The sequence below is a fragment of the Protomyctophum bolini genome (genome assembly GCF_963924005.1).
Source record: "Protomyctophum bolini genome assembly, chromosome: 15".
NCBI classification, from domain to species: domain Eukaryota; kingdom Metazoa; phylum Chordata; class Actinopteri; order Myctophiformes; family Myctophidae; genus Protomyctophum; species Protomyctophum bolini.
In genome coordinates, this window is record NC_137876.1 from 33,244,327 (window position 1) to 33,256,789 (window position 12,463).

General features: G+C 38.9%; 1 protein-coding gene across 2 annotated transcripts in view; it reads left to right on the forward strand.

Moving 5' to 3' along the window:
• The window catches only part of sptb (spectrin, beta, erythrocytic), a 57,387-nt gene extending 48,880 nt beyond the window's left edge, over window positions 1–8,507 (forward strand). For both annotated transcript variants that reach the window (XM_080783909.1, XM_080783908.1), the window contains 6 exons: window positions 869–951; window positions 1,885–1,948; window positions 2,639–2,895; window positions 4,046–4,219; window positions 4,982–5,024; window positions 5,787–8,507. In XM_080783909.1, coding sequence (XP_080640035.1) covers window positions 869–951; window positions 1,885–1,948; window positions 2,639–2,895; window positions 4,046–4,219; window positions 4,982–5,024; window positions 5,787–5,969 — 804 coding nt within the window. In that variant the 3' untranslated portion in view covers window positions 5,970–8,507. The remainder of the gene's footprint in view (window positions 1–868; window positions 952–1,884; window positions 1,949–2,638; window positions 2,896–4,045; window positions 4,220–4,981; window positions 5,025–5,786) is intronic.
• Window positions 8,508–12,463: the final 3,956 nt, after the last annotated feature.

Here is a 12,463-nt window from a genome sequence, read left to right on the forward strand (position 1 = left end):
CCTGTCCACCTTTCCTGTCCTCTCTAGATAGATTTTTTTGGCATTATAAGTAATATCATGCAGCATGCTCTTTGCCATACTGTGAGCATATTTTCAATAATTGTAACCCTGCAGTATAAGTATAACCAGATCATCTGCGTACATGAGATGATTAATAACACTTTACCCAACAATACAAACTGTTTTACAAGCATTTAGCTGCCTTGAGAGGTCATCCATATAAACATTAAATAAAAACGGGGATAAAATCCCACCTTGACGGACCCCATTGCCCATGTGAAATGGGATGGAGACAGCAATATCCCATTTTACCTGGAAGGTTTGCTGGGCATACCAATAAATAAGAATTCTGACTATGTATTTGGGGACACTTCTTGCAATTAGTTTCCAGAATAGTTTTTCATGGTTGATTTTATCAAATGCTTTTGATAGGTCTATAAAACATAAAAATACAGAGGAGTTATGACTTTCATACTTAGCGATCAACTCCTTTAGAGCATAGATACAAAGGTCTGTACTGTGTTTTTTCTTAAAACCAAACTGATTGTCAGTAGTTAAAACATACATTTCAATCCTGGTTAAAATTATTCTTTCTAACACCTTTGACAGGATACTGGCAAGGGCAATGGGCCTGTAATTGTCCATGCTGTTTAACTTCCCAGCCTTGTCTTTAAGAACAGGGACCAGTAAAACAGACAGGATTAAATTAGGAAGGACTTGGTGATGTGCTAAAATAGCAGATCAACAAACTCACAATGTGTCGCTGTCTCTCTGCGTTGTGAGCTTGTAGATCGGTTATTATTATCAGTGTGCTACACTGACTGACTGAAGTATAAATCACTAATCCTAAATTGAATCTGTGGTCCAGCTGGAGTTATTAGAGCTGAGGAACCAACAGCAGGAAATGGAGCGCTTCATCACGGAGGAGAGTCGCTCAGACAAGGACAGCAGGTAATACGCACACACTCACACACACACATGCGCACGCACACACACACACACACACACTCACAAACTCACACAAACGCATGCACACGTGCGCATGCGCACACACTCACGCACGCACGCACGCACGCTCGCACACACACACACACACACACACACACACACACACACACACACACACACACACACGCGCGCACACACACACGCACACACACACTTAAAGATGTACTATGTAACTTTTTTGCGTGATTAAACTTTTATGTGGTCAAATCTGTATGTCTAGTAAGAGTATGTCAGTACAATACAACAAGTGGTACTGCCTCTGAAGGTCAAAACACAATTTCTCCCCTGAGCAAGCGGTCAGGCTCATTGGTTCAAATTAAAACCCGGGTTCGAATACGAGCTAGAACAGGAAAGTGGAAGAGGGTAGCTTTAAGTGTAATTATCAATACCTTAAAATATTCGTACAAAATTACAAAATAATGGGTATTGAAATATACTTACAGTACAGGGAAACTGGGTAGTTTAATTTATAATTCACCGTAATTTAATCCTTTAATTATGTTTTGTAATAATCAATCTGCACAGTAACCAAATTAGTAACTAAAGCCGTCAAATAATTATATTGGAGTAAAATAATACATATTTGATATGTGGGTGTTAAGTAGTAACAAATGGAAATACTCAAGTTAAGAAAAAGTACCTACATAAGTAATTGTAGATACATTGTACATACTGTAGTTACTTTCCTACATGGCGCACGCACGCACGCGCACACACACACACACGCACACGCACACACGCACGCACGCACGCGCGCATCCACACACACACACACACACACACACACACGCACACAGAAAAAGTACAGAGAAAGCTCTTCTTTGAAGCCTCCGCCAGTGCTGATCCCATGCCGCCCTCTGCCCCTCTGCCCTCCAGGAAAGAAGACACAGGCTTTGTAGAGGACTCTTCGCAGCTTTACACTGTGGAGGAACAAACTCTGGTCAGTATCTGAGCTGTCTCAGCCCTCCAGCCCGCTGCTGCTTATCTCCTATGACCTGTCTCTCCATAACCATATCAAAGTAGAATGTTAATTTAATCTGGGAATGTACAAATGTAACCAAAGGGACCCATAATAAGGTTCCATTCAGTTGCATTTGTGCACTCTTTGGATAAACAAAAGGACTCTTTGTGCTAACAATGGATAAATTAACACTGAGGATTTTAGTGCGGATCACGGCGTTAGAGGACAAAAGGCAAGGTTGCTCTTTGGCATATAAAGGCTTTTAAAATGTTCCACATGAAAGATTGCATTGGCTTTCTTTCCATACTTTAAAATAGACTGACTAATGAGCACCTTTTATTGCAAGTGGTTTTAAAAATAGTCACTCAAGCGTAAAGCAGACACTCTGATGGAGACCCCCCCCCACACACACACACACACACACACACACACACACACACACACACACACACACACACCTCCACTCCCTCCCTCCTCCAAACTGGCAAAGAATTATCACTGTGTGTAATTATTTATTTTGCAGATGAATGTTTGAATTTATTCACTCCTGTGTCACACTCCATTTGTCTGTTCCAAAAAATATGTTTATCTCTTCTACCTGGCTATGTGTGTGTCTCTCTCTCTCTCTCTCTCTCTCTCATGTTTGCTGCCTCTCCCCTCCTCCCTCAGTCTGGTTCTGTAGCAGTGGAGCCCAGTTCAGGCCTGCTGGAGGGAACCGCAGGCGATTCCACAGCACTCATGGTGTCGGAGATGAAAGAGAGCGCTTCTCTGGAGTTGGACTCCTCTGTGCAGGCACAGATCCCCAGGGAAGCGGAGAGGGCCGCCACCATGCCCGTAGATCCTCTCAGAACACAGGTCACGCTACAGGAAGGCACGCTGGGTCGTAAACAAGACACAGAAAGTGCTGGGAAGAAGGCCTCCAACAGGTAGAGTTTAATTAACTGAATAAATGTACATGCTGAGACGAAGAGGTGAGTGATAGCGTTAAGAGTTCACCCTGGACGACGTGTTGTATTGCACATCTTTAAGAGTTCACCCTGGACGACGTGTTGTATTGCACATCTTTAAGAGTTCACCCTGGACGACGTGTTGTATTGCACATCTTTAAGAGTTCACCCTGGAAGATGTGTTGTATTGCACATCTTTAAGAGTTCACCCTGGAAGATGTGTTGTATTGCACATCTTTAAGAGTTCACCCTGGACGACGTGTTGTATTGCACATCTTTAAGAGTTCACCCTGGACGACGTGTTGTATTGCACATCTTTAAGAGTTCACCCTGGAAGATGTGTTGTATTGCACATCTTTAAGAGTTCACCCTGGAAGATGTGTTGTATTGCACATCTTTAAGAGTTCACCCTGGAAGACGTGTTGTATTGCACATCTTTAAGAGTTCACCCTGGACGACGTGTTGTATTGCACATCTTTAAGAGTTCACCCTGGACGACGTGTTGTATTGCACATCTTTAAGAGTTCACCCTGGAAGACGTGTTGTATTGCACATCTTTAAGAGTTCACCCTGGAAGACGTGTTGTATTGCACATCTTTAAGAGTTCACCCTGGAAGATGTGTTGTATTGCACATCTTCTTAGTGTCTAAAAGGCTTGATGCTCTTGGTGATTCGTTATCATTTGTGCAATTCGTTCATCTATTTTTATTTGTACTTTCTTTACGGGAAAGAAAATCGGTAATGTCAACACCCACTTTTCGCACTAATTTATTCTATATGCAAACGCTGCCTGATGGTTTTTAACTGTTAACTAAATCTGCAACCACAAGCAACTTGCAGTCCTATAAAAGATCTGACCTAATTTCCAGATAGCATGCTGTTGAGTTAACTGTGCTATTTACTGTTATTACAGAGGAAACACTTCTTTGTTTCCAGTTAACTGAATTACTTAATCAATGAGTTGTGCTGTAGTTGTTCTGAAGCTCCTCTTTTTAATGTGATTAAATTAAATTGATTTTGCATTATTGCCTCCAGTTAGGAAACGGGCAAGATCGATATTATGATTCTTGTCTTGTCTCAATATCTTGAGTTGTCTCCTCTCCTCTCCTCTCCTCTCTTCTCCTCCCAGGTCGTGGAACAACTTGTACTGTGTACTTAAGCCTGGCCAGCTCTCCTTCTACAAGGATGCCAAGAGTTTGGGGCAGAGTGTGACCTTTCACGGAGAGGACCCCTTGTCTCTCAACAATGCCAGCTGGGAGATCCTCAGCAACTACAAGAAAAAGAAGCATGTCTTCAAATTGCGGTGAGTATGCTGTTCATGTCCAGATAATGTTATTGCTACCAAGGGCACATCCTGTTGAAACACCTTACAGCTGGCTTGGCAGAGTTCTCTTTTAATATGTTAGACAAAAGAATGTTATCACACTCAAATTGATTGAATGTGACTGGCAAAAGTAGGTAATTGTATTTTGAGGATGTCACAGGTTTGTTTGTTTGTTTGTAAATTCGATTTTCCATCTACAAGAGAAAGAAAAGCCCATTTCCAGTTGGTTATCCAATTTAACACTAACCAAGGTTCCTTTCATGACAGCAAGAAAATAAGGTTTTTTATTTATGCGTGTAGTTTTTGTGTAATTGTTGGTACTGTAGCTGTGTTTGTTATTGATTCTGTCATAAGTTAAAGGGAAATAACGCAAAACAAAATGTCTTAAAAGCACATGCAATTTCTTCTGTTTATTTCCTTAAGTAATGGTGCTGTTTGTGTGCCGTCTCTTCACATCACTGTGAAGATAATTGTTGCCAAGACATTGTAACAGGATACCAACAAGTAACGGGGGAACAAACAACCTGACACAACTATTTTATTGTATTTATGTCTTGAAAGGAGTGTAAGTAAGTGTAGCACAAGTTTTGAAAACGTCTTCAAACGAGACTTCACGGGGGAAACGAGTCCTGACAGGTTTGCCTAGTCTTCATTTACTGTAATAGTCAACTTGAAACCTTAAACTAACAAACGATGATGAGGTTTTTCTAACTCATGCCACAACTGTTTTATTTTCCACAGTCTTGGAGACGGAAGTGAATATCTGTTACAGTGTAAAGATGAGGTAAGTTTTAACCGCTATGTAACGATAAGTCACTTCTATATTGTGTATACCGCTTCACTCACACACACGCGCACACACACACACACACACACACACACACACACACACACACACACACACACACATACTCATGCCCCGCAGCTTTTGGCTTTCATCATTTGCACATCTTTGAATGTCTTGTTACATTATGTGAATCATTCCAAGTCACTACCATACTTTATACTTGATCCAAGACCACTGGTTCTGAACGAGTGTACAAATGGAACCACATTGTGGAGTGAAGATTGGGGTTGTCGTATCATTTATTTCAGTGATTCTTAACTCTTTTTTTTTTTCCAAGGACCCCTAGTTTGATATACATTAGACCACGAACCCCTATTGATTGATACCAGGATGGCTTTTTGTTAGAGCCTTTGGCTAATGCTTGTGCTCATTTGATTGCTTTTGTTTTAAATGGAAATTGATTGTGCTTATACTCATGTGTTTTTTGCCTTTGTGATTTGTTGTTAGTTGTGTTGTGAATCACTTTGTAAACTTGCTTTTGAAAGGTGCTACTGTATATAAATAAAGTTTATTATTATTATTATTATATATTATTATTCTTTATTTTAATCTTTGGGACCCCAATCTACACTGTGAAATCCTCTGCATTAATTTAACTCTGAGATTGTACAAACAGAATCAAGATGCGCAACCGTAAAGTTGTAATTGGGCGGACCCAGCGTTCAGTCTAAGACCATTGTGATGTGCTTGTGGTTTCAGGAGGAGCTCCAGCGCTGGACACAAGCCATGGAGAAGGCTATTCAGACCGTAGCAGCAGACGAGCCCGCAGGGCCCTCGGGGGCCAGGGCTCAGACCTTGCCCCCTCCTTCCTCCTCCACTGGCCTCCCGGAGCCCAAGAAAGACAAGGAGAAGAAGTTCAGTCGTTTCGCTAAGAAGAAGTAAGAGAAGAACATAGCAAGCCATTTTGGGGACGTTGCCCTAGGCGACCTGGAAGGAGGAAGTATTTGTGTACAATCGGTGGAGAACAATCGGAGAGCTTTTTAATCACTATGTTGTTGTTTTTTTTTTTTTACGTTCGTTTGTGAGGTTTAACATAGATGAGATATGGTTGTTTAGATTCAAGCCTGTATTCAAGCCAATATATCGTTGCAGAGGTCTACCTATTTTTGTTCTATAACGTGTCCTTTTGAACAAAACTGCCAAGTTCAAAGCATTAAATAAAAGCACAGGAACCTCTTTTTCACACTCAACCAAAGAATATTTGTAAAATGAACTCCCCCCCCCCCCCCCCCCCCCCCTTTGTTGTGAACTTTGCTTTAGTCCAGCATGCTTTGATGTTGCTATGTATGAAATGTAGGCCTGTTATGAAACAGTATGACTCAAGAGTATTTGACTCCCACGAGTACTTCTATTCATCTGCCTTATAAAAATGGTTGTGAACTATAATACTGTGCTGATTGATCTTGGAGCGCTTAAAACAAAACACAGAACGTATGGCAGGCTCTAAAAATGCTTTGTAAAAAGTTATCTGAGGAATCGGTGTGATGCAAACCACAGTGCAATGCTTTCTACTGCACGTACACAAACACACACACACACACACACACACACACACACACACCATAGAATCATTGTTCATTTAACTCTGAGAGTGTACAAATAGAACCAACTCGGCCCATGGGTCCATTTGGTTCTATTTGCACGGGATTGTACTGTGCACCACGTAAATTTGCAGGTATATAATATAAATGCTCTCTGCACTGTGAAAGTAATGCTATTTTGTCAAAATTAGCATGTATTGACTGTTCAACAGATGCATGAAGTAAAATATTCAATATTTGTTTGACATGGTGCTATGGTGATATTCTTAACCCTTCAATCAAGACCAAGTTGACCTGCCTTGTCTTTCATTGGCTTGTAGTTACTTACATGCACATGGAAATGCATTTTGTTATTATAAACTATGTAGTTTCACTATTTAGATTCAGTGCCCCGTAAAACCTTTAATAATTGCCAAGTGTATATCCAAGTGCCAGGTGCTTTCAGTTGTAAAAGAAAATAAACGCCTGGGCCAATATTGGACGTTTTACGGTACTCAAATTAGCTACATTCAAGGACAAAGCGTGGGTCAGACAGATCTTGACTGCTTTTCTAAACCACACAGCAGGACCAGGCACACAATTCTACTGAGGCAAGGGTCACACAGTAGTATTATGGAGATAATATAATCTACAAGGGTCACACAGTATTATGGAGATAATATAATATAATCTACAAGGGTCACACAGTAGTATTATGGAGATAATATAATATAATCTACAAGTAGTATTATGGAGATGGGGGGGGGGGGGGGGGGGGGGGGGGGGGAGATGTTTCTTTACTTTCTATGAATGTAAGGGAAGAACGGAATGATAGGAAAGGAGGAGAATTAGAGTTTTAATTAACAGTTGGTGAATCTACAAGTGTCAAGCGAAAAGCCATTCAAATCCAACTAAACATACATACAGTATGTAAAGTCAATCTATGGAAATGATAAGTTGTTCTACAAAGAGATTTGCAGGCACACGTACATACAGTACACACACATACACACCACTCTCCCACACTGCCTTTTTTGCCTTGTACTGTGGGCTCTGTCTCGTCTAACGATGACATAACTAAAGTGACCTCATCTAGGCTAGATTGCGGACGTTTGTATAGTACAAAGATAACCCCAAGACTGTGCTGCTCCCAGGTTTCTAGAAAGTTGCTATGATTGCCCTGATGATCATGGAGTTAATCTCACAACCCCAATTTATAAATATTATAGAAAATAGATGATTTTGCAATGCGTTGCGAATCTTGCGATGCAACACACTGTGATCTGGTATTCTCCAAAAATTCTCATTTTTCTTTATTTAATTTTTGCCTATAATAACATGTACAAAATTGGCACAAAGTTAAAGTGGTTAATGGCTGCATTTACATGACAACTGAACACCCGATTCTAACAAAAAAAAAGTATTATGTTTTTAGAATTTACCCTATTGCCATGGTGAAATATTTCAAATGTATTTAATTTTATTTTTGGATCAGATGTGATCTTGACTTGGCTGTTGTCATTTTTAAAATGTGTCATATGTTAAAATATTCTGCTCTGAAGTTTAAAGGTACAGTAGCCATACTTTTTTCTCCATCCAATCCCTTTTTTGTGTATACCTACATGCAGATGCTTTTGAGAAACTAGGGACCTATATTGTCATGTTGTATCAGTCAAAATATATATTTAACCAGATGAAGTGTTCTTCAGCTTCGTCTGGTTTTACACTTCCTGCCTTCTCACAGCCATCCACTTCCCTTTTTCCTGTGCTCCTACCTGCCCTTTCTGTTCAGTGGTTTTTATCCGCATTTTCTACTCTCCTAGCTATGTAAAATATCCAGAATGTTGACAGGAAATGTCAAATGCATTTTGAGAGAATAAACTTGAAAATTAACTCAGAATATGTGGGATTTAAGCACTCTTTACTTTTGGATGTTCTACTTTGTGACCTTGATTGTGCTGCAAGAACTTTACTAAAGAATGTTATTTGAGTGTTATTTGACTCTGGTTGGCTCAGTCGAATGAGCTCTTGAGTCTTGACTCTGAATAACTTTATATGGCCATTGCACTATATTTCTAAAACTATGAAAAAAGGATATACTTAAGCTCATGGTTTCGGAAGACATACTATGAAAAACGGCGTGCCATAGTATGCCGTACGATATGGGCTATAGCTCACGGTCCAAAATTTCCGCAATTTCCAATTTCCGCAATTTCCACAATTTCCAATTTCCGCAATTTCACAATTTCCTCAATTTTCAATTTCCCCAATTTCCGCAATTTCCGCAAATTCCGCAATTTCCGCAATTTCTGCAATTTGCAATTTCCTCAATTTTCAATTTCCGCAATTTTTTCCCGCATTTTTTCCGCAACACTCCGTAATTCATCCGCAATACTCCGCAATACTCCGCAATAAAAAAATGCAATTCCATTGCGTAGTATACCTAGTAGAAGTGTGCCGGTTCGAACCCCGACATACTCAAATCTTTACTGACACTTTGCATTCCACACTAACATCAACTAGCACAGAAAATCTGTGTTGTAGTAACCAGCAGTTAGCTCAGTGTGAAGAGTGGCTGTACTTGTCATCCACAGGTCCACGATTCAAATCCCACATTATTCATGTGTCTCTGTGATGCTTTGCTTTGCACACTGACTTTCAGAAGGACAACTTTAAAGCAGCACAGAAATTCCCCATGATTGTGTGCCTCAGTGGGCCAACGGATAAGTCAAATGATATCCGTAGTATACCTAGTAGAAGTGTGCCGGTTCGAACCCCGACATACTCAAATCTTTACTGACACTTTGCATTCCACACTAACATCAACTAGCACAGAAAATCTGTGTTGTAGTAGCGCGCAGGGTCCGGCCCATTCCTCTCTGTTATGTCATATGACGAGCATTTAACTTTTAATATCACAATTATTGTAGCTAATCATTAAACTGAATCTGGAAGTATTCCTTTATTAAATGATTCTTCATAGTCTGGAATTGTAACTGATCAATTTTCTTTTGTGACTTTCGCCTTTATTTTATATGGAGGGACAGTCAGTGGTGTAAACTTTATTTATATAGCACATTTCATACATAAAATGCAACTCTGTCACATTCTGTCTCTCCCTCAGTCTCCACACTGGCCTCCCATATCCCATTCCAGCACACCCAGTTCCATTTACACACCTGTCAACTACCTAATCAGCCCAGCAGTGAACACTTCTCCAATCAACCTGCTCACTATAAAACTGGACTCAGTACAAACACTCATTGTCAGTTCATAACCTGTGTCACAGATGTCCTGCCTGTTCATGTGTTGACTTTGATGTCATTCTGATTCATGCCTGATTCCTACCTGCATTCCCCTGTGTAAGATATCTCGTAATTCTTTATTAAATACTTTATTATTATACTCTAGTTTGTTGTGACTTTGCTCCTGGGTTCAACTCTGTCTGCATCCTTGACAACTAAAGTACTTCACATATTAAACTTTATTTATATAGCACATGTCATACATAAAATGCAACTCAAAGTACTTCACATGAAAATAAAATAAAAAATAAGAAGCAGCGGAATGCCAGAAACAAAAAGTAGGTCAATCTACAATTAGAAAATAAAAATAGCAATACAAAACTAAAACATTAAAAATGGTAAGGAAATTTGTATTGGATAATACATTTTAAATTGATATTATTAGATATTCAACTTTATTGACATTTATAATTAAATTGGTGTCTTTACACTGTAGAATCCATTGTTGTTTGTTTCTGTTGCTTAACTCTGTTGCTTTAACTACATATAAGTGTCTATTTGTTTGTCTCTAAATGTTTTGATGAATTGAACAATGCCCTTTGTTCAATTCATGCCATACTATAGCACGCCGTTTTTCATCATTTTTGAGGATTTGAAGAAAATTCAAAATGTCAAAAAACATGGGTTATAGCCCATCGTTTTTTGAATTTTTGAAAAAAATGTTATCCTCATTTTTCATCATTTTTGAACATGGGCTATAGCCCCTACCGTACGGCATACTATAGCACGCAGTTTTTCATCAATTTTGAGGATTTGAAGAAAATTCAAAATTTCAAAAAACATGGGTTATAGCCCATCGTTTTTTGAATTTTTGAAAAAATGTTATCCTCATTTTTCATCATTTTTGAACATGGGCTATAGCCCCTACCGTACGGCATACTATAGCACGCCGTTTTTCATCATTTTTGAGGATTTGAAGAAAATTCAAAATTTCAAAAAACATGGGTTATAGCCCATTGTTTTTTGAATTTTTGAAAAAAATGTTATCCTCATTTTTCATCATTTTTGAACATGGGCTATAGCCCCTACCGTACGGCATACTATAGCACGCCGTTTTTCATCATTTTTGAGGATTTGAAGAAAATTCAAAATTTCAAAAAACATGGGTTATAGCCCATTGTTTTTTGAATTTTTGAAAAAAATGTTATCCTCATTTTTCATCATTTTTGAACATGGGCTATAGCCCCTACCGTACGGCATACTATAGCACGCCGTTTTTCATCATTTTTGAGGATTTGAAGAAAATTCAAAATTTCAAAAAACATGGGTTATAGCCCATCGTTTTTTTAATTTTTGAAAAAAATGTTATCCTCATTTTTCATCATTTTTGAACATGGGCTATAGCCCCTACCGTACGGCATACTATAGCACGCCGTTTTTCATCATTTTTGAGGATTTGAAGAAAATTCAAAATTTCAAAAAACATGGGTTATAGCCCATCGTTTTTTTAATTTTTGAAAAAAATGTTATCCTCATTTTTCATCATTTTTGAACATGGGCTATAGCCCCTACCGTACGGCATACTATAGCACGCCGTTTTTCATCATTTTTGAGGATTTGAAGAAAATTCAAAATTTCAAAAAACATGGGTTATAGCCCATCGTTTTTTGAATTTTTGAAAAAAATGTTATCCTCATTTTTCATCATTTTTGAACATGGGCTATAGCCCCTACCGTACGGCATACTATAGCACGCCGTTTTTCATCATTTTTGAGGATTTGAAGAAAATTCAAAATTTCAAAAAACATGGGTTATAGCCCATCGTTTTTTGAAAAAAATGTTATCCTCATTTTTCATCATTTTTGAACATGGGCTATAGCCCCTACCGTACGGCATACTATAGCACGCCGTTTTTCATAGGGTTATAGCCCATCGTTTTTTTAATTTTTGAAAAAAATGTTATCCTCATTTTTCATCATTTTTGAACATGGGCTATAGCCCCTACCGTACGGCATACTATAGCACGCCGTTTTTCATCATTTTTGAGGATTTGAAGAAAATTCAAAATTTCAAAAAACATGGGTTATAGCCCATCGTTTTTTGAATTTTTGAAAAAAATGTTATCCTCAGTTTTTTCATCATTTTTGAACATGGGCTATAGCCCCTACTGTACGGCATACTATAGCACGCCGTTTTTCATCATTTTTGAGGATTTGAAGAAAATTCAAAATTTCAAAAAACATGGGTTATAGCCCATCGTTTTTTGAATTTTTGAAAAAAATGTTATCCTCAGTTTTTTCATCATTTTTGAACATGGGCTATAGCCCCTACCGTACGGCATACTATAGCACGCCGTTTTTCATCATTTTTGAGGATTTGAAGAAAATTCAAAATTTCAAAAAACATGGGTTATAGCCAAGGGGCCAGCTATGCACTCCAATGTTGAAGCGCTGATCCCTAGTGGCCAAGTTTGGGACTGCAGGCGGATGAAATTCATGCACGAGCACAAGAAAGCGCGCCGCTGGTTTGCTTAGTGGACGCGCACAGGGCAGTTTGTGTTTACATTCTGTTTTCTGGAGGATAAAGCAGCCTTTTTGTTAACCACGAGTGC